Raw genomic sequence first — 25695 nt, 5'->3', positions numbered from 1 at the left:
AATTTTAGGTTCGCGAACCTCGAACGTGAACTTCCGCAAAAGTTCGGGTTCGCGCGAACCATAGGAACCGCAATAGACTTCAATGGGCAGGCGAACTTTCAAAACTTCAAACATTAATTCTGCCCAGAAAAGTGATGGAACAGATGTTTTAAGGGGTCTAACAGCTGGAGGGGGGCATGGCGGAGTGGGATTCACGCCAAAATCCCAGGGAAAAATCTGGATTTGATGCACAGCCGCGTTTTAAGGGCAGAAATCACATTGCAATGCTAAATTGGAGGCATAAAGTGCTTTAAAACATCTTGCATGTGTATACAGCAATCGGGTAGTGTAATTAGTGTACTGCTTCACACTGACAGACCAAACTCACTGTGTAACCCACCGCACACAGCTGTTTGTGTAGTGATGGCCGTGCTGGACTGGTGCACACCATGGCCAGAGTGCAGGCGATGGCGGTTTTCAAGCCCATATGGTCGCCGGGCTGAGGTAGCTCAATGACAGAACAACAGTGACTGTCCAGCTGATCGAATTTGGTCTGTCCACAATGAAGCAATGACCTTATTATCTTGGGTCAGGTGTGCCCCCCAACACTCTCATATAGCCAGTGGTCATTGCTTCATTGTGATACGCAAGCCCCTTCACTGCGGCAAGGTAACAATCACGAAGGGGAATTGACACACGTACATGCCTTTTGTTTTGTTGTTGCAGCCGCAGTGCAGCCAGAAAAATTAGGCAGCCATGTACACGCACCAGAAAAATTTGCCATCATGTTTGTTAGTGGCTGTTGCTAGCAGTGGCCTTAAACATTCAGGAATCCACCTGAAGTTGGTGGTGGCGGAGAAGGCAGTCAAGCGGCCTGCAGGCAGGGATGCTGTGTGGGGCCTGGGGACGACCTAGTCTTGGGGCAGGCAGTCACACGGCGTGCAGGCAGAGATGCTGTGTGTGGGGACTGACTTAGTCTTCGGGCAGGCCTGACCGTGCATTGCAGACCACGTGGTCAGATGGACCCTTGACCCAATGCTGTGTGCCAAAGATGACACCACTTGCCTTTCAACATCACGGTACAATTTGGGTATCGCCTTTTTTGAGAAATAATTGCGGCCTGGTATCTTCCACTGCAGTTTGTGGCTTTGCTTTTGTGTGCTGCTTTTCCTCAGGTGGTCATCCCATTGCAGTTTGTGCTTTGTCATCATGTGCCTTCGTAAGGAAGTTGTCCCTACGCGGGTCTTGGTCTTTCCATGGCTCAACTTTCGGTGGCAGAGAGTACAGATGGCATTGCTCTCATCTGAGGCAGACACACACAAAAAATGTCCACACCGCTGAGCCCTGGGATGATGGAACTGTGGTGGTGGCGGACGACTAAGTGTTAAGTGGGGTGCCAGAATCAGAGCAGGTGGAGGAAGATATGTCACGGTTCCGTGTGGAAGCTGAGGAAGATGAGGTGTTCTGTGTTAAAGGACCACTATCGCAAAAAAAAGTAGGCATTTAAAATCTGACAGAACCGACAGGTTTTGGGACAATCTATCTCCTCATAGGGTATTTCAAGGGTTTGCTTTGTTTTCAACAGCATTTCCTGAACAGCAGTTTAACTGCCAAAATAGCAAGATACCAGCTGGCCTCCCTAATCACTTGCACACTATTATGTCAGTTAGATTTTGCAACTGTTGTTCAGGAAATGCTGTTGAAAACTAAGAAAGCCCTGAGAATCCCCCTTAAAAAGATGGACTGGCCCAAAACCTGTCATCTGTCACATTTTAACTGCCTACTTTTTTCGCGATAGTGGTCCTTTAAATAGTCAACTACGTCCTGACAATCTTGGGGGTTGATGGCATGTGCCTTCTTCTGAGCACTGTACTTTGGTCCGGGGCCGCACAAAATCACGACAGCACGACCTCGAAAAGACCTGCCGGGTGGCCTGCCTCTGGCTCTGCCTCTGCCTGTTTTGTCCATATTGGGGGGGATGAAGTGAAAGGTATGCACTGACTTGACTAATACAATGTGCAGTCACACAGGTATCGTGAACAGGTATGCAGTGACTGGTATATAAAACTGTGTGCTGTCACACAGGTGCAGTGAACAGGTATGCACGGACTGGTATCAATACAATGTGCAGCTGTCACACACACACAGGTACCATGAACAGGTATGCAGTGACTGGTATATAAAGCTGCGTGCTGTCACGCAGGTGCAGTGAACAGGTATGCACAGACTGGTATTACAAATGTGCAGCAGTCACACAGGTCAGGTGCAGTGAACAGGTAGGCACTGAATGTGCTGGACCTAACACAGTATAGCAATTAGCAAGGGCTAGCTGCGACAGACAGGGCTGTATATGCAAGTGTCAGTGGGCCACACAAAAAAAAAAAAACAAAAGACACATCACAAGAACATTAGCTCTCAAAAGAGCTGTTTTGGGGTGCTTTTTAGCAACAAATATCAGCAAGGAGCAAGCTAATAGACCTTCTAACTATCACTTTCCCTATCTCTCCAATGTCTTTCCCTTCTGTCACTAATAATGCAGCACACACAGGGGGCTCCAGGAGGGAGTGCAGCCTGATTGGCTGCCATGTGTCTGCTGGCTGTGATGTAGAGGGTCAAAGTTTAGCCCGATTATGTAGTATCGGGGGCGAGTCGAACTCGCATAAAGTTTGTGTTCAATCGCGAACGCGAACCACCGATGTTTGCGCAAATAAGTTTGCATGCGAACTGTTCTGGCCATCTCTATTCATCCCTAGTCTCTGTTGGCAGTTAAAGTGCATCCCCAGTCACTGTGAGCAGTTACAGTGCATCTCCAGTGTCTGTCAGCAGTTACAATGCATCCCCAGTCTCTGCTAGCAGTTACAGTGCACCCCCAGTCTCTGTTGGCAGTTACAGTGTTTCCCTAGTCTTTTTCAACAATTACAGTCCTAGTACATCCTCAGTCTTTAGCAGCAGCTATAGTTAGGGCCACCATCATAGAGTTACAAGTTGTACACCTGTACCCGGATTAGAGAGAATGAATGCTTTTTCTGGCTTAGGCAAACATGGCCAGTGGCGGAGCCACACTGGGGCTTACCCAGGCTTCAGCCCCAGCTGGCGACTCATTAGCCCCCCTTAAAGCCCCCCCCCCCCCGCCGCGGCCGAGAGAACTTCCGACCCGACCTACACAAAAGGAGCTGAGCCTGGGTGAGAGGAGGGCTTGGGCTGGCGCTGACCGGACAGTCACCACCCACCAGGGTACTACGTTGTGTGCTAGCGGGCGCGACGCGTGTAAGTGTCAACACTTGACAACGTCTGGCGTCACGTCTCCCTGCTCGCCCGCGCAGCAGCTAGTTGCCGCCGCCAGGAATGACCCGGACAGCGCACACCGCACAGGACTGAAGGCTGTAGCCGAGTCAGCCAGCCAGCCAGCCCCCAGAGCTCAGTAGCGCACAACAGCCGGACTTGGAACTCTGACGTGGTCGTGGGTGTCCTGTCCCGGCTGTCCGTCCTCCTGTCCACTTCAGCCAGCCCAATTTTTTTTTTTGCAGCTGAGCCATGCACCAGGTCAGCACAGCACCACTACCAACTAGGCCTGACTGTGAGAGGGAAGGGGGGGGGGGGGGTGCAGCCTTCCCACCCACCACCAGCCGAGGCCTCCCCACCACCGGGCAGGCCTGAGCTGTGCTGCGGCCCCCAGCCCACCACCACCAGCCTGGCCTTAGCTGCCCTGGGGGGCCCCCAGCCTACCACCACCAGCCAGGCCTGAGCCCTTCCACCCAGCCCACCACCACCAGCCAGGCCTGAGGTGCCCTGGGGCCCCCAGCCCACCACCACCAGCCAGGCCTTAGCTGCCCTGGGGCCCCCAGCCCACCACCACCACCAGCCTTCCCACCCACCACCAGCCCTGAGGCCTCCCCACCACCAGCCAGGCCTGAGCTGCCCTGGGGCCCTCAGCCCACCACCACCAGCCAGGCCTGAGCTGCCCTGGGGCCCCCAGCCCACCACCACCAGCCAGGCCTGAGCTGCCCTGGGCCCCCAGCCCACCACCACCAGCCAGGCCTGAGCTGCCCTGGGGACCCCAGCCCACCAGCCACACAGGCATGAGGCCTCCAGCCCACCACCAGACAGGCTTGAGGTGCCCTGGGGCCCCCAGTCCACCACCACCAGCCTGACTACATATACTGGGGACAGCTATACGCCTGGCTACATATACTGGGGACATCTATACACCTGGCTACCTATGCTGGGGACACTGGCTGTCTGTCATTATGTGCATTTACTGGTGAAAAGTTGTCTCTTATGTGCATTTACTGGGGAAATGCTGTCTGTCATTATGTGCATGAACTGGTGAAAAGTTGTCCCTTATGTGCATTTACTGCAGAAACGCAGTCTGTCATTATGTGAATTAACTGGTGAAAAGCTGTCTCTTATGTGCATTTACTGGGGAAACTGTCTGTCATTACATGCATTAACTGGTGAAAAGCAGGCTCTTATGTGCATTTACTGGGGAAATGCTGTCTGTCATTATGTGCATGAACTGGTGAAAAGTTGTCTCTTATGTGCATTTACTGCGGAAACGCAGTCTGTCATTATGTGCATTAACTGCTGAAAAGCTGATTCTTATGTGCATTTACTGGTGAAAGGCTACCTGTCATTATGTGCGTTTACTTCATTTTTTTTCATGTAACTACGTTAGCTGGTACAACTACATTACAGTTAGCCCCACCCACATGACATCATGACCACGCCCAATGCTTCGCGCGCCGCAAATCCCCTCCCCCCCCCAAGCCCGGCCTGCCAGCCCTCGTGCCCCCTTTGAGCCCCCCCAAAAATCTGAAGCTGGAGCCGCCACTGAACATGGCTGATTGAATACTGATTCTTACCCCTACAGCAAATATTACATTGTCCTGTAACATGGGACATGCAGCTAACCTGTTTGTATATTTTAGGGAATAACACCACTGCAGTTGTCTACCAGTATCTTGTCTCAATACCAAGAGACATGAAGAGTGGTAGAGAGTAGTGCCACCCATGTCACATGATCCATTGCCAAGAGCTATCAGTTACTTATACATAAACATGAGATTTTAGTCTGAAATAATTACTCATTATTGCTTTTGGTAAAAGTGTAATGTCTGTATAAGCACTACTTTACCTTTGCTGCTCCTTTTTCAGCAACCAGTTGCAACTAGATTAATAAAACCAAATACTGGTGTATTTGCACAAAAGGAAGCTTTTTCCTTCCTTTTCCCCTCTGCATAGGACAGGTGATGCTGTGCAGCAAAGAGGCTATGTACTGTATCTATGTTCAGCAAAGATGCAAGTATGTTTGTTAGCACACTGTCACCACAAGCGATTACAAACAGGGGCGTAGCAACAGGGGGTGCAGAGGTTGTGACCGCATCAAGGCCCTTGGGCCAGAGGGGTCCTCCCTCAACTGCAGTATTAGCTCTCTATTGGTCCTCTGCTTATAATAATCACTTCTATAGATGCTTTAAATGATAATTATTAACAAGCTGCTCCCCATCTCCTTTTTGCACCTCTGACACCGTGGATGTCCTTGGCAGGTTTTGGTGCACCGCATCAATTTTTATATAGAGTATAGAGTACTTGGGGGCCCACAGCTCCTTAGCTACGCCACTGATTACAAAATGTTGTGTTTGGTGACTTCAACCCTTTATATTTGCAGAAGGTAATAGTGTTAGGGTAGGGTAAACAGGAAGCTACTTAATTGGGAGTCAGGCTAGTTTTATCAGAACCCAAGTCAGTGAATGACATGGATACCTCAGTTTCATGAATCAGTCTGTTGACAGCCACATTGTTGCTGAGCTTTATTCTAATGTTCTCCAATTAGGTTCCCCTGTCACAGTCACCATCCTAGAAGAAAAAACAGCCACTCAGTAGTGTGTTCTGCCTACCTGAGCCCACTGGAAAATGTATCTACTGTAGTTGGCCAGTGGCCCAGGGAAGGAGCAGCACAGAATTAGCCACACTCATGTAGAGAGTAACAGCCCTGTAACTAGGAAGATGACACCAGTACAGACCAATGCAGTGACCACCTGGTATGTCTACTGACTCACTGTTACAGTGCAGTCTCAGTCTTAGTGGTGTCGTCACATTCACAGTCTCTGTCAGCGGTCAGCACACTCGCAAGTTGTAGAGAACCAGTAAGGGCTCCCATATACAACATTTATTCCAGGAGATTCAAGATTCCAGTATTTCATAGCTGTAGAGGTCCCCTGCCTTTATCAAGAAATCAGTATTAATTTACAATATCAAGTTATAGGTTATTCAGTCAGTGTTTGCCCATTGTAATATCTTTCCTCTCACTGATTTATATTCTGAAATTTATCACTGGTGGTGACATCTTTAGTTCTGCCAGGTGATCTGTATGGAATGTTCGTTACTGAGAGTTATATGCACAGAGGGAGATATTGCTTGCTTGGCATTTGGAAAAAGCCATTATATCCCACAATGCAACAAGGTTCAAAGACAGCAAACTGTCAGGACCTTGGTCTTGACATCACACTATGGAAGGGGTTTAACAATATCAGCTATACAGACCCCCCTGATGATCTATTTGAGTAAACATAAAGATTTCTCGTGGTAAAGGTGGTAGAAACTACTGATTGGAATGCATTTCAATCCTTGGTTAAAGTTCCTCTTTTGGAAACACTGTGTCAAATCTGACATAATTTCACTTTTAATAAATAATTCCCTTGAGGTTTATGGAGGTTCTAACTCTTCTCCACTTTACTGCTGTCTGGATCCCTGTTGATGAAATGTACCCACTTTCTGTCTTGTGAGGAAGGATATGATAGAGGCACTAACACCAGTGAGATATCAAGAGAAGTTTTAACTTGTTTATCTGCTTTATATCTGTAATAACTTTATAACTGGATTTGGGCTTGACCCTTACCTCCACCTGTGTAATCCCTACAGACCAAGAATGGACCCGTCATTTACATTTTTCAGGATATTCTATCATTTGCTGCAGTCATTTTTGGAATAAATATGATGCATTGACTTCATTCAATCCTCTCTGTCTTTTCTCTTCCCTCAGGAATGGCTGGATCCACGCTTTCGAGGTCTTCGTAACAGCAGAGTCTTCATTCTGGTGTTTGATATCTGCAACCCTGAGAGCTTCCATCATGTGAAGCACCTAAGGCAGCAAATCTTGGACAGGTCAGTATCTTAGTAACAGGCATCATCATTCCCTTATGAACCATGCTAGTTGCCTCTCAGTCATGTTGGCTTTTGGCTTTGTTTGCTTGCAGCCAGTGGAGTCAGAGCAGAGCCAAAACATCTGATTTGCATGCTCATTCTGAGAAAGTATTAGAGACAGAGTATCATCACAGAAGTCAGGCAACTGGCATTGTTTATTAGAGAACGAAGATGGCAGGCTCTGTATTTTTCTCACTTTAAAAGTTACAGCCTCTCTTGTATAATAAGTATATTACATAAAGTCATAGACAAGCTTAAAGAATAAAAATGCAAGTTTTGGTGCCATTGAATTCATTTTAGGGGTAGAGTTTCTCTTCTCACCCTAGAGGAGAAGGGGATGGCTGCACAGTAGTCTTCTTCTGTCATTGCTACAGTGCCGATTTGGAGAATTAACAGAAAATAAACAAATGATGTTTGGGTGCTGTTAGCATCAAGCACAAATACTGTCCACATGAGCCCCTGGGTACAGTTTTATCTTGTTCTAGAAGTGTAGAAAGCCTCATACACACGCTCAGCAGCGGTCTTTTATTTTGTTGTGACACAATTTGAAACGACTAAAAAAGTATTTTGCTATTGCTCAAACAACTGATAAGACTGATAAGATGTCTATCCAACTGTTGGATTGACTTCTTATCAGTCTTATTAGCTGTTTGAACGATAACAGAATCCTTTTTTAGTTGTTTCAACTTGTTTCTCAATAAAAGGGAAAAAAGGGACACCGAGAGCCCAATATAGTGTAGTAAGTTGAGAGGTGGATGAATGAAAAGTATATATAATGGATATACTCACAAGTCAGGGTCACCGTACAGACAGCCACTGTGTAGGCAGGTGAGATTAGTCCTGTCCTCACACAGGATTAAGATGTCGCTCTCTGTAGATAGGAGAAGAAGGGGATTCGACCCCTCCACCAGGGGTGGACAACGATATTGTAGAGAGAACAGAGGTGCCAAAAGAATAAAAGCATATATCTAAAAGTTATAAAATTCTTAGGGAGGCGGTGGTGGACGCACCTCCCCAAAGTAGACAGGATACTGTAGATTTAGATACAAGAAAATTTATTTATATACTTGGAGTATATAAATAAATTTGTTGGAGTATATAAATACATTTTCTTGTATTTAAATCTACAGTATCCTGTCTACTTTGGGGAGGTACGTCCACCACCGCCTCCCTAAGAATTTTATAACTTTTAGATATATGCTTTTTTTCTTTTGGCGCCTCTGTTCTCTCTACGATGTTTCTCAACAAAAGTTGTTTGACAATTATGCTGCATAAAAGACCGCTGTTGAGCGTGTGTATGGAGCTTAAGGCTAGGTTACTTGAAGACTGGTGCCAAACAACCTGTCATCAATGTCAAATTTCTAGAGACAGGGACAGCTGGCCAATAAGAGCTGCTTAGTGTGACAAAAAGGGAGGCTATTATGTATGACTCAGGCCTGCTTTCTGTTATAATAGTGCCCTATGTTAATGTCCCATTATAATAGTATTCTTCATTAATGACCTCTTGTATAGTATTGTCTTGGTCACCCTTGCCTGCTGTTTATACAATGTTCTTTGTTACCCTGTTACAATAGCTCCCTCCATTGCCCCATGGTATAGTAGTGCCTTTATGGCCTCCTAGCCAGCCAAGAATACGAGCGGAGGTGCTCTCTGGAATTTTTACATATCTGACCCATCCTACATCATATAATTATGTCAAAGTCATTGAGAACAGTAACTAAGCAACAGGGAACCATGAGAAGGTCAAGGCACCTAACTGGACAAAACAGAAGGCATTTTCATGATAGATAACTAAAAATGACTGCATATTCCAAGCCCCAATAGCATTGTTGTCTTTTACTAAATTTACATAGTTACATAATTTTTTTTCTGGACATCAAGGGCAGGCCATTAAAAGGGTCCACTTTCTGTAAAATTGTGGCCATTGGCAGCCATGGTTACATACAGAACAGCAGATTTTACAATAGTTCCATGCATCCCCACTTTTTTTGTTATGTGGATATATCTCTCAGTGACAGCCTAGGATGTTTACATCATTTTTTTAGCCAAGTAAGTTTGCACTTCCAAGGAATTTGTCTTGGCAGTTGCTTAACAAACGCAAAAACACAAACAAACAAAAAATACAAGGACAGACAGTATGTATATTACAAGTCAAGGACAGTATGTGAGTATAGTGGCAGTAAGCAATGTGAGAATTGTTCATTTTCAGTTCTGTGCTGATTACTTTCAAGTCCTAGCAGCTCTAGCATGGTTCAGCATTAAGTATGGCTACCGCTTGAGGAAAAAAGCAGTTCCTGTGTCTAGAGGTTTTGGTAGCGATTGACCGGAATCTTACTCCTGAAGGCAAGAGCTGGAAGATGGAGTGAGCTAGGTGAGAGGGGTCAGTGGCAATTTTGGTTGCTCTCTTTCTGCACCTGCTAGCGTAAAGATCCTGCAGGGAAGGTAAGCTACAGCCAATTATCCTTTCCGATGTACGGATGATGCGCTGAAGCCTCCCCTTTTCTAATGCTGAGCAGGAGCCGAACTATACAGTCATAGATGATGTTATGGTGGATTCGATGATTGCAGTGTAGAACTGCACCATTAGATTTTTTGGTAAGCCAAATATGATGCATGTTACCCTGTACTGAATTTCTGGTGAGTCTGTCAGAGTGGGTGTGCCACTACTTACGTATTAGGTGCTTGTCATTCTCTGCAGCACAAGCAAGCCCCCAGTCATTGTTGTGGTTGGAAATAAGAGAGACCAGCAGAAGCTTCGCTTTGCTCCCCGGCAGGTTCTGTCTGAGCTGGTGAAGAAGAATTGGAAATGTGGCTACCTAGAGTGCTCAGCTCGCAATAATTGGCACATACTCTTACTTTTCAAGGAACTGCTCATCAGTGCCACTACACGAAGCCGGAGCAAAACTCCCAGCATCTGTCTGCAGGGAGCACTGCACAGAGAGCGCTGCAGTGTCATGTGAGCAGGCTGCTTCAGAAGTGGGATTGCCTCAGAGACACAAATACAATAAGGCCTTTAGCCCTGTTACAACTGCAGTCTGTCTTCTATATCATTAAGGGTTCCTCTTGGCCCTGTTCTGGAGTGAGGAAGCCGCAGTCTGTCTTAACACGACAAGGGCTTCACAGCCAAACCACAAACAGACCTCTTAACACACATAGAAGGAAAAGGTCTCCTTCTGCTGTCATGTTACATAAAAAAGGGCTCTTCCATTCATTTTATGTAAACCACTGCCATTTAATACTAGTGAATGCTCACTATATACCAGAAACCTATGGTATTTTTTGTCGATCTACGTATGTAATGTTAATCTAGGCACACATGTCTTCCTGGGACTTATCATTGGCGAATCAGGTAATCTGGGCACCGGAAGCGCTTTGGTAAAATGGGCACTGCATAGACTGCAATGTTAATTAGGCTATAGCGGTGCCTAGAGGGTAATTTGGGTGCAAGCGGCTCTCGATAAATATATTGGTAGTAGACAGTGAAATTAGCAGAGGGAAGGCAGCGATGAAAACGTCGGAGATTACTGCAGTTGGTGTAGATTAGTGTTAGGCATCTGTAGAGAGTGGGTTAGTTTTAGTGATATATATTGTGTAACGATCGGTGTAACACAGAGAGGATCTGATTACCGGTGATCTGCAGTATCACCGAAAATGCAGATATATACCCGATTATTGATGATCTGCAGTATCACCGATAATCAGATATATCTCTAACCTCTGGACACCTGAGTAATGAGAGTGTTTAATGCAACAGTAATACTTTGAGGACTGCACCTGGAGCAGGTACAGAAGCAGTAAAGAGTACTGCACAAATACAAGTTCCTTCCGTTGGCCTGGACTCTCCCTAGGGAGGAGTCAGGCTAAGAGTAGGAAGGACAGAACGTGAGTGACACCAATGAGGGAGTGTCACTGACAGATCTGTGAACTATCTCTTAACAGGGGAGATAGTTCTCGAGGTCGGGCAGGCCAGGTCGTTAACATACAGACAGATAAGGTACAGAGACAGGAGGCAGATGCGGAGTCTAAGGCAAGCAGAGTTTGGCAACAGAGTATCAGAATGACAAAGGTACAAAATCAGAGATCAGAAGAATGGTCAAGGAAGCAGGAGGTCATAACAAATAATCCACAATGCCTAAGCTAAGGTGTGAGTTCCTTGGTCGTCAACACCTAGGAAACTGATCTAGAATATAATACAGATAATAACAGATTTCCTAGACTAAGGTGTGAGATCCTTGGCCATCAACACCTTGGAAACTGGTCTAATAAACACAGATACTGACAAGGTCTGAGTGCTACCACGTAGTGATAGCAACGCCAGACACCAGAGGAATGACCAGCACCCAGTATATATACCAAAGCGCTTCCCAGCGCCTCCCCTAAGTGCTGGACCAATGAGAACTGATGGTTTTGTCAGCTGACCGGCTTGGTCAGCTGACTCTCTTCTGAGTGCCATATAAGCTCTGCCTCTCAGTGCGCGCGCGCATCCTTCTGAACCTGTGTGGACTATCAGTCCCAGCCACACCAGACATGTTTTGCAATGTATCAGCCTGTTCGAGCGCGGGGCCAGCCGCACCACCATCCGAGCATGCGGCGGTTTTCCCTGCACTCAGCCACTGTGTCAGTAGTAGGCTCATGCGTACCGACTGCCGCGTCGGACGCGGATTCCGCCGCTTTGTCCACTGGGCATGCGGCGGTTTCTCCGCGTTCCGCCCCGCTAGTGGACGCGTGCCTAAACACGCCCGATGCCATGTTAGACGCGGAATCAGCCGCCTCACTCTGAGTACCTGCGGTGGCTCTTCCGCGTTTTCTCACATATTGGCAGATAGGGGGTCAGGCATCGGTAGAGGGAGGGTTAGTGCGAGTAAAGGGTTAGGTTTAGTGATATACATTGGCAGATAGGGGATCAGGCATCAGTAGAGGGTGAGTTAGTTTTAGTGATATACAGTATATTGGCAGATGGTCAGTCAGGCATCGGTAGAGGGAGGGTTAATGCGAATAAAGGGTTAGGTTTAGTGATATATATTGGCAGATGGTCGGTCAGGCATTGGTAGAGGGAGGGTTAGTGCAAGTAAAGGGTTAGGTTTAGTGATATATATTGGCAGATGGTCGGTCAGGCATTGGTAGAGGGAGGGTTAGTGTGAGTAAAGGGTTAGGTTTAGTGATATATATTGGCAGATGGTCGTTCAATATTTTACTAGCATCTATCTTCAGTGCCCAAATTACCACAGCACCTTTATTACATGTACACGTCAATGAAACAAAAATATATGCATTGAAAATTTATGGTATGCATTATTTGATATGTGAACTATTACTTGTAAGCAATATTTGATGAAATAAAAAAGGACATAACCACATACATTTTCTGTTCATTGCTATGTTAACGTACTGACTATAGGAGCATAACCAATGTCCACCAGCCCGCCCCCCACCCCAAGACACACTACACATTATGTCAGTACACATCCTCTTCCATAGGCAAAGAACAATACGCTGGTGAAGTCACCTGCTGGGTGTATGTAAATTCTATAGAACTAATGTACTATGGAGAGGCAGTGTGAACCTTACCTCTCTTGAAGAAATATTGGAAAAAGGCATTTATTTGTTTAAGCACTTTAAAAAGACAATGCGTTTTGTGGGTGCTGGCCGGCTTCTTCGGGTCAGTACAGTGCCTTAGTAAAGAACTGTGTTACCATGAGTGCCTCCTTTGTCTTCCATAGGCAGACTTCCATGTGCATCCTGTGTAGCAACATCCCCTCCCTGGTGCATTAGGCTGGTTTCACAGTGGGACGTTTCAGGCGCACGTTAGAGCAGCCTGTAACGCACCCCACCGCACAGCAATGAAAAATCAATGGGCTGTTCACAGTGCCCACGTTGCGTTACACAGTAACGCTGCGCCATTACACAACGTACTGCATGCAGTACTTTGTAAGCGGCAGAGCCGCGTTAGACTGCTTGCACATGCGCAGTAATGTTGGGGAGGAGCGGAGAGCGGCCAAGCACATGGCTAATTAATATTCACTGCACAGTGTGACGTGCAGTGTTTACTTCCTGGAGCGGCCGCTCTGTGCGGCGATTGGCCGGGCGGGACCACGTGATGCCGCATGCGTCCAAGGGTACGCATCACGGCATCACGGACGCCAGAGTGAGCTGCACAACGCGGCTCACTCGGACATCCACCTTAGAGAGCACCAGGCGTTGCGTTAGGGGCACGTTATGCGACCATAACGTCCCCTAAAACGCAACGTCCTGGTGTGAAACCAGCCTTAAAGGAAAACTGACCTGAGAGACATGTGGAGGCTGCCATATTTATTTTGTTTTAAACAATGCAGAGTGTCTGGCTGTCCCACTGATCCTCTACTCCTAATACTTTTAGTCATAGACTGAACCAGCATGCAGATCAGATGTTTATTAATAATAATAATCCAAACATTTGTATTGCGCTTTTCTCCTGTCGGACTCAAAGCACTCAAGAGCTGCAGCCACTGGGACACGCTCAAGAGGACACCCTGCAGTGTTCGGGAGTCTTGCCTTGAACTCCTTACTGAATAGGGATTGACCCTAGCCAGGATTCGAACCCTTGTCTCCCATGTCAAAGGCAGTGCCCTTAACCAGTACACTATTGACTTAAGCTTGCTGCATGCCTTGTTTCAGGTGTGATTCATACACTACTGATGCATGAAGGATCAGCAGAACTGCCAAGCTACTGGTATTGTTTTAAAAAAAATATATAGGGTAGTCCCCATTTCCCTCTCAGGTCAGTTGTCCTTTTAAACCATGCTCTATATGCTTAGCAGAACCACAGCAAGGGACCTGATAAACTGCAAGGGTCTGGAAAAAGCCCCAGGTAAGTAAAACTGAACTTCCTTCCCTCGCCTCAAAATTTTTTTAAGCATGTTTGAAGTTTTCAAGGCTCAGAGCTTTACAGATGATATGTAGAAGAGAGTTTAAAAAGAGGAAACCCATGAAAAGTCCTAATTGCAATACATAAATAATCTCTGAAAATGACAAGTGGACAATCAAGCAGAGATTTTTGCAGTATGCTGAAACCTTTTGTGTGAGGCAGTGCCCTACTATCCGCCCTCACACCACCCCATTTTTTACAAGCAATGCTTTAATCACTTGCATTAATTAGGCCACTTAGGATACTCAAGTTTACCTTAAAGGACCGCTGTCGTGAAAAAATGTAAAATGTTAAATACATGTAATAACATACAAATAAGAAGTGCATTTCTTTCAGAGTAAAATGAGCCATAAATGACATTTCTCCTATGTTGTTGTCACTTACAGTTAGGGTTGCCGCGGTATAACGGCATGATTGTTGATATTGCGGTTTGATTGTGCATGGTAATCATACCATGCACAATCTCTTTTATCGGTTTTCAGGGTCGGAGCTACCGGGGGCAGAGCGACGTAGCGGCGGGGATGCGACAGTAGCGGTGGGCGAACGAACAGCGGCAAGGATAAACAAATACTCACTTGCCGGCAGACGGGTCGTCCTGCACGCTGTACTAGCTTCATTCTACTTGCTGTTCTTGTCCTATTTCCCTGAAACAGCACCCCCCGGGCGCTATTACAAGGAGATGATGCAAGAACAGGAAGTAGAATGAAGCTAGTACAGCGTGCAGGACGACCCGGCTGCCGGCAAGTGAGTATTTGTAATGTACCCCCTGCTGCTGCATTCCCCCCTGGCTCTATCTACTGCGGGCACCAATCCTGGCTACACCTATCCCTTGCTTTCTCTACTGCGGGCACCAATCCTAGCTACACCTATCCCTGGCTTGCTATGCTGCAGGCACCTATCCTGGCTACACCTATCCGTAGCTCTCTATACTGCAGGCACCAATCCTGGCTACACCTATCCCTGGCTACCTATGCTGCAGGCACCTATCCTGGCTACACCTATCCCTGGCTCTCTATACTGCGGGCACCAATCCTGGCTACACCTATCACTGGCTACCTATGCTGCAGGCACCAATCCTGGCTACACCTATCCCTGGCTACCTATGCTGCAGGCACCAATCCTGGCTACACCTATCCCTGGCTCTCTCTACTGTGGGCACCAATCCTGGCTACACCTATCACTGGCTCTCTATTCTGCAGGCACCATTCCTGGCTACACCTATCCCTAGCTACCTATGCTGCGGCCACCTAATTCTGGCTACACCTATCCCTGGCTACCTATGCTGCGGCCACCTACTACTGGCTACACCTATCCCTGGCTATAAATGCTGCAGGCCCCTATCCTGGCTACACCTATCCCTGGCTCTCTATACTGCGGGCACCAATCCTGGCTACACCTATCACTGGCTACCTATGCTGCAGGCACCAATCCTGGCTACACCTATCCCTGGCTACCTATGCTGCAGGCACCAATCCAGGCTACACCTATCCCTGGCTCTCTCTACTGTGGGCACCAATCCTGGCTACACCTATCACTGGCTCTCTATTCTGCAGGCACCATTCCTGGCTACACCTATCCCTGGCTACCTATGCTGCGGCCACCTAATTCTGGCTACACCTATCCCTGGCTACCTATGCTGCGGCCACCTACTACTGGGTTGGGGAGCACATTATTTAATGTAAGGGGGGGCCCCCGGGTCCAAATAATAGTTTAATACCATAATACCGTGGTATTTTTTTTGACGGTTATCATACCGTGGAATTTCATACCGTTGCAACCCTACTTACAGTAGGTAGTAAAAATGTGACAGAAGTGACAGGTTTTGTGCAAGTCCATCTCTTCATGGGGGATTCTCAGCATGGCCTTTATTCTTTATAAAGACTATCTGAAAATGTATTTATACAAAGATGCTGGCCAGCCTTCCTGCTCACTTCACACTTTTTTTAGCAGTTGGACGGAGCAACTGCCATTCGCCAAGTGCTTTAGAAAATAAAGAAATTCCTGAGAATTCCCCATAAGGAGATAGGCTGCTCCAAAATCTGTCGGTTCTGTCAAATTTCTACTTCCTACTGTAAGTGACAGCAACATAGGAGAAATGTCATTTATGGCTCATTTTACTCTGGAAGAAATGTACTTTTCCGAATATGTTTACATGCATTTTAAATTGTATAATTTTCACGATAGTGGTCCTTTAAACATCTGTTTGCTTTGAACAGCACATCTTGCCAAGCAGATTAATCCCATCTGATGTTTGTTCTGATTTCCACTCAAAATAGATACTTTATCTTGATCACGTATCCATTTGGTATTTTTTGCTTGCAGGGTTCATGAACTGGAGATAATGTTGTTTATAAGTAGACTCAGCTTTCCAATGAGGTCCTTGGATCAACTGATTTCGGCACGCCGCTCTGAGAGCCAAGCGCCGAAACTGGGCACCCCATAGCAGCAGCTGCCAGACCCCAAATTACATCTCCCTCCTAGTTGCGACAACTCGGAGGGGGAATAGTATTTAACGCCACCTCGGAGTTTAGCGGCAGCGGTGAGAGCCGTCATTCGGCTCTTACCATGCCGAACTGAGCGGCGCCGAACTAATATGCACTCCTTGATGTGGATTAATAGTGGATTCCTTAAGGTATCCATACATCAAGCAACTTGGTGGACGATCGACCAACAGATCTCTCTCTGATCGAATCTGATCAGAGAGAGAGATCTGTGTGCTGCCCATACACTACAGACCAATTCCCGATCGATTTCACAATGAAATCGTTCAGGGCCCCATTATGCCCCCTCCCTGTCCCTGTCCACATCCCCTCAAATGTTATATGTGCCACCCAGTGCCTGTTCATTAAAATACTTTACCTGTCTGCTGTACTTCCACATTGGCTCGCCATGGCCTTATAGCACGTGGGGTGCATGTGTGATGTCACATGCTATTTGCCCGTAGTCACGTGGGACCCCAATGTGGAAGTACAGGGGATACACTAGTGAACACCAGCGGGCGGCGTGGCAGATAAAGTATTTTAATGCACAGCATAAGGACACACATATAAATTTGGGACACTTTTAGGGACAAGGGATTCTATCGTGTTTATCATTCGTGATATCGTACGCCATTACCGCTGAGCACCTGATCGGCCATGCTGGCCTTAGATTTCACAGTATGTCCGATTGACACATTCAACCAATTTTGGCCTGAAATGGTCAAATCGCCATCAGGCATGCTTGTTGTGCCAATAATTTTCATCCAATTCGATAATAATCATCAAATCGGGTGGTTGACCACCAAAGATGCTAGATGTATAGCTACCTTAAGGTAGAAGTATGAGGCCCAAATTCATAGGAGTGCAAGCGTCAGCCACAGATGCCATTGCTATAATGGGCAGAGGCAGTAGGTATGTGAAGGATTCATATACTATAGACTTGTGCTTCAACTGTTAAAGTAAAAATGACAACACTGGTATTTACTAAAAGGTTTATTCAGCAGCAATAGATCAGACATTACAGTATACAAGGGGTCCCACACATCTCTTGTGACTGCAGGTGTCTACAGCCATCCTTTAGGTCACATACGTATGCACATGCAATTTGAGGTTTCAGCGCATCCACACATACTTCCTAGATCATTTAGAATAGCAAAAAACTGTAGGCAGGTAACAGTGCCCAATAACTGAATAGTCTGTTCAGCATGAGGCAGGATTTAGTTTATGGTTTTTCCCTTACAGGGTTCTTTTAAAGTTTTCTCCTGTTTGATTTGTATTGCATAGCATAGCTGGCTCCCTTCACCTCCCACTAGTGTAGATATATCAGAATTAAAGTGTAAAAAATGTCTAAATACCTCAATTTTAGTGTCACCAGTGATGGTCACAACACCACTGCTGTGAGTTCTTGTACTAAATAGGCTGGCAGTCTCCTCCTTGCAAAGTCGGAAGCCTGTCATCCAAAAACCACCCCAATGCCTGTGTTATCCCCCTGAGAGGAAACTGAGTGGCAGTGAGAAGGCAGTGATGTAGCTTCTGTGGTGTCTGAATCACACGCCTGAAACAGGTATGTGGCTAATCCAGTCAGACTTCATTCAGAATCATCTGGTCTGCACGCTTGATCAGGGTCTATAGCGCAGGCCCTATTTACACTGAATGCATTGTGCTAAGTTGTGCCTCATTTGGCAAATGGGATGCAACGTGACGCAACTCAACGCAACACAATAAGTACAACGGGGCTTAAAAGTAGAGGCAGAGGATCAGCAATGCTGCCATGCAACTGGTATTGTGTAAAAGAAAATAAATATGGCAGCCTCCATATCCCACTCACTTCCAATGTGCTTTAACACTTTAATTGCGATATACCTACACTAGTGGTTGGGGGCAAGGAGGGGCATGCATAATAGTCTTAGGTATTACGATAGACTTCATAATGAAGATTTTGCGGTCTTTATCTTATTCGAAGACCAGTCCCTAAAGTGGGCATTTACCAGTTTTACTCAGAACGGGACTATTGTAAATGATCTTTTTAACATTTCAGTAACATAATTTATGTTTCCTGCATCACCATTCACTCACATCTCACAACTGACCTCTTCCAAACATAAATAAAGTGACATTAGATCCCAAACCAAAATACAGTTACAGCAGAAGAGAATGAGGGAGGGGCCAAGGCAGTCTGATAACCAATTGGTGTTCTTCCCCTGCATAGATTATTTTGCTAATTACAGCATCTGAGGCTATAGCACAAGTTATGTCCTGCTTGTCCAAAGCTGATTCAGGGCTCATTCACATAGACAATTGGCAGTGGTGGGTCCAACTACTATTCTCATGGAACCGCTGGGCATTTGCAGGGTGGTGTGATGTGCATGTACACCTGAGCTGGCAGCAGCCACCTGTTAGACATGCAGCACTTCTCCTTTGCGCCGCACCCGCTAACACACTTGTGGTTATAAATGCAACTATTCGCTTGCATCACAGAGTAAATGAATCTGGAGATTGGTTCCCAGCGCTAAACCACATAATTGAGTTGTCTGTATGTGTGAGCCTTCAGTGGCTGGCTAATTCTACAGTAAAGTTGGACTTCAGTCAAAACTATACGATTGGGAAAGATTGAGACCACATGTCAGGTTTTTACTGCTCTCTGTGTCCCAGTATGGGGAGCTTTTCCTCTACTTCCTGTTCTCAATGACTTGAAGTGAGGGCGAAATCTTCTCAGCTGGTTGCAAGTCATTAATGAAAACCTGGCAGAGGTTCTAATTATCCCACATTTAAAACGAAGAAGTTCCTTTGTTGAGTGGAACTCCACTTTATAAATATAACAAAATAAAAATCAGCACCAGAACGGAGTTGCTGTATATAACTAACAGCTGAACCATATCACTAATTACTCCTCTGAACTGTTACAGCCTCAGCCAGTTGCTGAACACAAGAGTTAACCTGAATGAGCATTTCCTGGTCGCGGTGACAAAACATGTCCCCGTGTTCAGTGGAAGAGCAAATATACTGCCAGTAAGAAACACAGAACAATGGCCTGTCTGACAGATCTCTGCAAGCTGCCCATAGCAGCATATTTTCTATCTGCAATGAGTGTAAAGAATGGAGAATGTGACTGGTATTATATGTAGACTATACAAATAGTTCTTTCTCTATGACAGATAAGCCTCACCTGGACCATACAAGAATACAAAAAGGCTTGCTGACAGCTTATTGCCAGTTGTATGACTGTAGTCATGTGGCGGGAGAACTTTGTTTTAATAAATCTAGTCTATCCTTTATTTGCTAAGTGTGTTATTTGGATGTACTGTATTCATGTAACTGCAATAGCTCAAACTCATACTCACGCGACAATATTCTGCATATGATCCAGATGAAACTTCTACCATCTCATTTAAAAACTCCACTTCATGTTTGCTGTATATCGTGCTCTCCAATGTTCTCCAAGATATAGAGACCATGTGCACATGGAATGCAAATGTAAGCAACAGTCTATTCTTTTTGCTGATGCTCATAAATAAAATTAGGTTTTTTTTACTTAAAGATTGGTCTACTATATAGTATATAGCAGATCACCCTAAAGTATGAAAGTGATGGATCACCTGATGTTTCTATGTCTTAGCTACAGGCCGCTCCAGACCCCCACGCATGAATAAACTTGCAACACGTACCTCATCCCTGCCAGTACTGTACACTTTCCTGCAGAGAACATCCTGGTACTCTTCAGATGACAACTCATACATATCAGGAAGCTGTGCTCCTATGACGCCCAAACCACTTTCCAATCCAATGTAAGAGCACTAGCCCATATGTCTGTGGGAAACACATGTATTGACATTACTGCCATAAAAACAGTTCATATGTCCCCTGGGTTATGGCCAGAAACTCATCTTATCATCATCTCCCACATTATTAGATGAAGAAACTCATCTTACGATCATCAGAAATCTCCCACCATTATTAGATGAAGAAACTCATCTTACAATCATCAGAAATCTCCCACCATTATTAGATGAAGAAACTCATCTTACCGTCATCAGAAATCTCCCACCATTATTAGATGAAGAAACTTATCTTACGATCATCAGAAATCTCCCACCATTATTAGATGAAGAAACTTATCTTACAATCATCAGAAATCTCCCACCATTATTAGATGAAGAAACTCATCTTACCGTCATCAGAAATCTCCCACCATTATTAGATGAAGAAACTATCTTACGATCATCAGAAATCTCCCACCATTATTAGATGAAGAAACTTATCTTACGATCATCAGAAATCTCCCACCATTATTAGATGAAGAAACTCATCTTACGATCATTAGAAATCTCCCACCATTTTTAGATGAAGAAACTCATCTTACGGTCATCAGAAATCTCCCACCATTATTAGATGAAGAAACTCATCTTACGATCATCAGAAATCTCCCACCATTATTAGATGAAGAAACTCAGCTTACGATCATCAGAAATCTCCCACCATTTTTAGATGAAGAAACTCATCTTACGGTCATCAGAAATCTCCCACCATTATTAGATGAAGAAACTCATCTTACGATCATCAGAAATCTCCCACCATTATTAGATGAAGAAACTCATCTTACGGTCATCAGAAATCTCCCACCATTATTAGATGAAGAAACTCATCTTACGATCATCAGAAATCTCCCACCATTATTAGATGAAGAAACTCATCTTACGATCATCAGAAATCTCCCACCATTATTAGATAAAGAAACTCATCTTATGGTCATCAGAAATCTCCCACCATTATTAGATGAAGAAACTCATGTTACGATCATCAGAAATCTCCCACCATTATTAGATAAAGAAACTCATCTTACGGTCATCAGAAATCTCCCACCATTATTAGATGAAGAAACTCATCTTACGATAAACATTCTACACTGTCCCATGTATTGAAAACTTCCCGTTCCCTCTCTATCATTCTCATTCTTACCCCAGAACTATTTTATTGCTTTTCATATATTCCCTGAATCTTTTGTTCTGCTTAAAGTATCCCATACATACACTGACTGTCCCATTATCCTCTCTAGCCTCAAACTTTCTAACTTACAAATTAACCATCATAGCCTTAGACATTGGTATACGCAGGAAAATATCATGTTAAATGAAGCCTTTTATTGGTCAGCTGAGTAGTTCACAAATGCAAGCTCTGAGATGGCTTGGATGCCTTTGTCAGGCATGGTTTAATCATCAAGCAATTTAACTGTACTATACCTGATAAAGATATAATCCTAACATTTCTATAGTGCTTTTTTTCCTGTTGGACTCAAAGCTCTCAAGAGCTGCAGCCACTAAGGGCACGCTTAAAGGGCCACCCCGGCAGTGTTAAGAATTCTTGCCCAAGGACTTCTTATTGAATAGGTACTGACCTTAGCCAGGATTCAAACCATGGTCTCCCATGCCAAAGGCAGAGCCCTTAACCTGTACACTATACAGCCTCTTGAGCTGTCTTGAAAGCTTGCTACGCTCATCTACTCAGCTAGCCAAAAAAGCTATCATTTAAATGTGCATTTTCCTAAAATTAACTATCCCCAATTGAATTTTCTCTTTGTCACCTTAGCTATGTTCCTCAAAGATGGAGCCAATCTTAAAATGCTTATTCATTTCCAGTAGGTAACCATTACCTGTACATGTTCCAGAAACATAATGCTAAGAAATATCAGACAGACAGCTTTTAAATGGCTTAGGGAGAAAAATCTTGAATTCATTTTCAATACCTTCTTTGATAGTTATACATAGTCCAAGACATAATTTATCTAAGATGCATCCTTACTCTGATGCCATTTTTTCTACAACCAGATCCTTCTATCACATTCCATCCCTCCTACCATGTAGGCTTTATAACAGAGTACAGTTTTTCTAACAGACATAGAATCTAACAGTGTCAGTTTAATTCGCAGCAGTCACTAAGGCCTATTTCTGGATTCTATCCCTGCTTGGAATGTTTTGAGGGTCTGTTTGCAGACCCTTATCTCTCACTGTTGCTCAGTAGTTTACCTTTGTTACACCAGCTGCAGTGTCTGCAAAACACCTGAGCTATTGGTGATACACTGTCCATTATAAAGTCAGCATATTGTCTTTATCAAACTCTCCAGCAGAGCCAACAGAGGTCTCATCACCTTACTTACTAGTACCTACCACTACAAGTGACTTTACAGTGAACAGATTCTCCCACAATGCAATTCTGCAGGGAACTAACCCTGCAGCTTGCCACATCTCCACTGTTTGAGAAACACTGTTGAAGGTTGTTGGCTCTTCATAGAATGGATTCACCTCTGAACCCCATTGTCTGCGTCCTGAAGGTAGTATCAGGAGGATGTTAAGTTGTTTTCCTGACTGATTGTGCACATGGGCCTTATGTATGTGCAAGCTACACAGTAACAAATAGGCTTCTAATGATAAAAGCTTTACAATAACCTGTTTTCGCTGTTCCACTGAGAAATTAACAAACTTCAGTGTCTAATTATTACTTGTAATAATAGCAGTAAACAGAACCAGGCAGTATACCGCTCAGAACAACACAGCTGGAATTTATTATTTCCTCCTTGGCCACACTATCAGCATTAGCGATAGTTTCATCACAAGAAATCTGACTTGATAAATAATTATGCTGCTAATATTGGCAACTTCATTAGCAAACATATGAGCAAATAATCATTGTCTAAAGGTTGGACGTTCTTAACACTCTGATTGGCCCGAGTCACATAGGTGTGACAGTATGGTTTCCATAGCATTTATTTGTTTATATACCCTTGCCCTGCTCAGTAAATGCACAATACTGCTATTTAATAGCAGTCATTTGGAAATGCACATGCTGCAAACTTTTTTAATGACAAAGTATGGGTGTGTAATCCTGCTTGCACAGCTGGGCATTCATGTGCACATTGTATTGCTTACTTGATGTGGTTAATATCATGCTTATTCCTAGGATAAGCCCCATCCAATCTTCTTTATGACTAAAGCTGATGTTGCATATGAGCCACTGGAAAACTGCATGTATGAAAATGAAGTGGAGATATGTATACTAAAGAACCTGTTCAGCCACCGGGGTGATCTGCTTGTACTCCTGAATCACTAAACAAGACAGACTGAAGGGCTCTCCACGAGCGCCGGGCAGGTGTGGGTTTAGGTGGAGAGTTTGCAGTTCTATAATTAAGTGGTGTAGGGATGCGGGATGGAGACTTATCTGGCTGGGTGTCTATCCGTGGCTTAATCTTTGGACGCAGCTTGAGTTTATACATAGAAGGTACCCTGTCAGGACGTTTCAGGTTTTTTTTTGGTCTTAGGACTACTCCACTAGTACTTGCCTCTGCTTCAACTTCCTCAGATGGCTCTTCCTGATCCACCTCCTCCTGAAGGTCTTCAGAAGCAGGTGGGCAGGAACTATCATCAGAAGAGCTTGACAAAGCTGGAAGCCTTCTCCAAGTAGAGCCAGAAAGTGCTACATTGTTCCCTTCAAAACTATGCTCTCTTCCTCCTCCAGTAATATAAAAATTAAGTGAGGAAGAAGATGAGCTAGAAGAACAGTATGCAGAATCTGTAGCAGCTGGCTCACAAGAGGGTGGACTAAGCAGGATGGCAGCTCCCTGGGCTCCTTCGGTGTGTTCTGTTGCTCCAAGAAGACGTGCATTTTCCAGGAATTCCTTCTCCAGGCTTCGATACATTTGTTGCTCCTGATTAGCATTCAGAGGCTCAGATTTATATCCTAGTTGTCTTCTTGCATTAGTTTTAGGAGGCTCGGTCTGAGCAGAAGATTTAGGGGGCTTAGAAGCATTAGGCGTTATCCAAGAATGTTGTCCATCTTTATCCCGTTTGATCAATAAAACTGCCTTCTTATTGGTTGGTGGCCCTTGACTTCTGGCACGCCTTGATTGAGATCCAATATTTGATGATCCTTGGGTTCTGCCTCGAACAGCTACTGCAGGCTGGGATACCTGTGATTTTCGAGGAACAGGGCCACGGTCCTGGGACTGACTACGAGCTACCGAAGTACGAAATCCTGGTCTTAACACCTCGGACGATTTTCTGCCAGCAGGGGCACTCTGGACAGAGGAGGCAGAAGAATCACTGTCACCAGAATAGCGTCGGGAACGAGGAGGCCTGAGACAGAGGGAATGAGTGAGATGTGGAAAAGACAGAAAGTAAATTAAGTGGAAAACACAATCTCAGAAAGGAGCAAGAAAAGCAAAACTACAAAGTAAGAAAGAAAAGTAAATATTAAAAAGAAAAGCTTGCACTACTGAAGGTAACCCAGTCTTGCAATTTCAGTTTGAGCTAAATATCTAATACAAAAAACACAAAACAAACAGTGTAAGGATAAAATTGTAACGAGTTTAAATGACTGTAAAACATCATAAATAAATAAGAAACATTTCTGAAATCGGTTTTAAAAAATCAAATCTTAAGGTGCCCTTTTACAGTACAATTTGTAGTACATTTTGTTTTTTCAATCCCATTGTTAAAATCATATTGTAGAAACACTGGTGGGCCCAATCAGTCTTAAAGAGAACCAGAGATGAAGCAACCTCATGTATTTTACCTTATAAATCAGTGGGAACATGACAGTAAACACCTAATCTGCTCTTTGTTACATTGTTCTCTGTTTAATTTGCCTGTTATCACCTCTAAGATAAGAATCCCGACTAAGCAGTCGGTCTGGCTTTGCTACAGAATAATTATAGCTGAGACTGTGTTCTTTGCTGTCTTCAAGTCCAAGCCTGCCCCCTGCTGGCTTTGCTCAGGAATCATTATAGCTGAGTCATTATAGCAAAGCCAGAATCAATGCTCAGTCCGGGATTCTTATCTCAGCTAGATAACAGACACTTTTAGCAGTGAGGATGGAACAGAGAGCATGGTAAATGTTTTCTCTAATGTTCCCACTGATTTCTATGGTAAAATACACAAGGGTGCTTCGTCTCTGGTTCACTTTAAACAACATTACCAACCGTTTCTGTAAAGAGATTATACAGTCCCGCCCCCTTGTAGACCGCGGTGCTTCTGTGGCACTGTATCTCCGATACAGAGAGTGCCATGGCATAAGAGGGCGGGGCAAAGTGCCGGAAGTTGGCACACACATGGTCTTGGAGGGGACCAGGGAAGGCATTAT

General features: G+C 44.8%; 2 protein-coding genes across 3 annotated transcripts in view; one reads left to right on the top strand and one right to left on the bottom strand.

Moving 5' to 3' along the window:
* RASL10A (RAS like family 10 member A) overlaps nt 1-25695 on the top strand; it is a 76079-nt gene that overhangs the window by 17727 nt on the left and 32657 nt on the right. Inside the window, exons 2-3 of one of the 2 annotated variants that reach the window (XM_068240188.1) lie at nt 7022-7143; nt 9881-12532. In XM_068240188.1, the coding sequence (XP_068096289.1) occupies nt 7022-7143; nt 9881-10142 (384 nt within the window). In that variant the 3' untranslated portion in view covers nt 10143-12532. Of the gene's footprint in view, nt 1-7021; nt 7144-9880; nt 12533-25695 lie in introns of those variants that run through there. The other variant, XR_011022078.1, reaches the window with a different exon arrangement.
* The window catches only part of GAS2L1 (growth arrest specific 2 like 1), a 63837-nt gene continuing 55686 nt past the window's right edge, over nt 17545-25695 (bottom strand). The window contains exon 6 of the mRNA XM_068240177.1: nt 17545-24689. Within this exon, the coding sequence (XP_068096278.1) occupies nt 23627-24689 (1063 nt within the window). The 3' untranslated portion in view covers nt 17545-23626. The remainder of the gene's footprint in view (nt 24690-25695) is intronic.

This window comes from Hyperolius riggenbachi, chromosome 1 (assembly GCF_040937935.1).
Source record: "Hyperolius riggenbachi isolate aHypRig1 chromosome 1, aHypRig1.pri, whole genome shotgun sequence".
Classification (NCBI taxonomy): domain Eukaryota; kingdom Metazoa; phylum Chordata; class Amphibia; order Anura; family Hyperoliidae; genus Hyperolius; species Hyperolius riggenbachi.
Note: the sequence above shows the minus strand (reverse complement) of the source record. Positions and strands in the feature narration are given on the sequence as shown.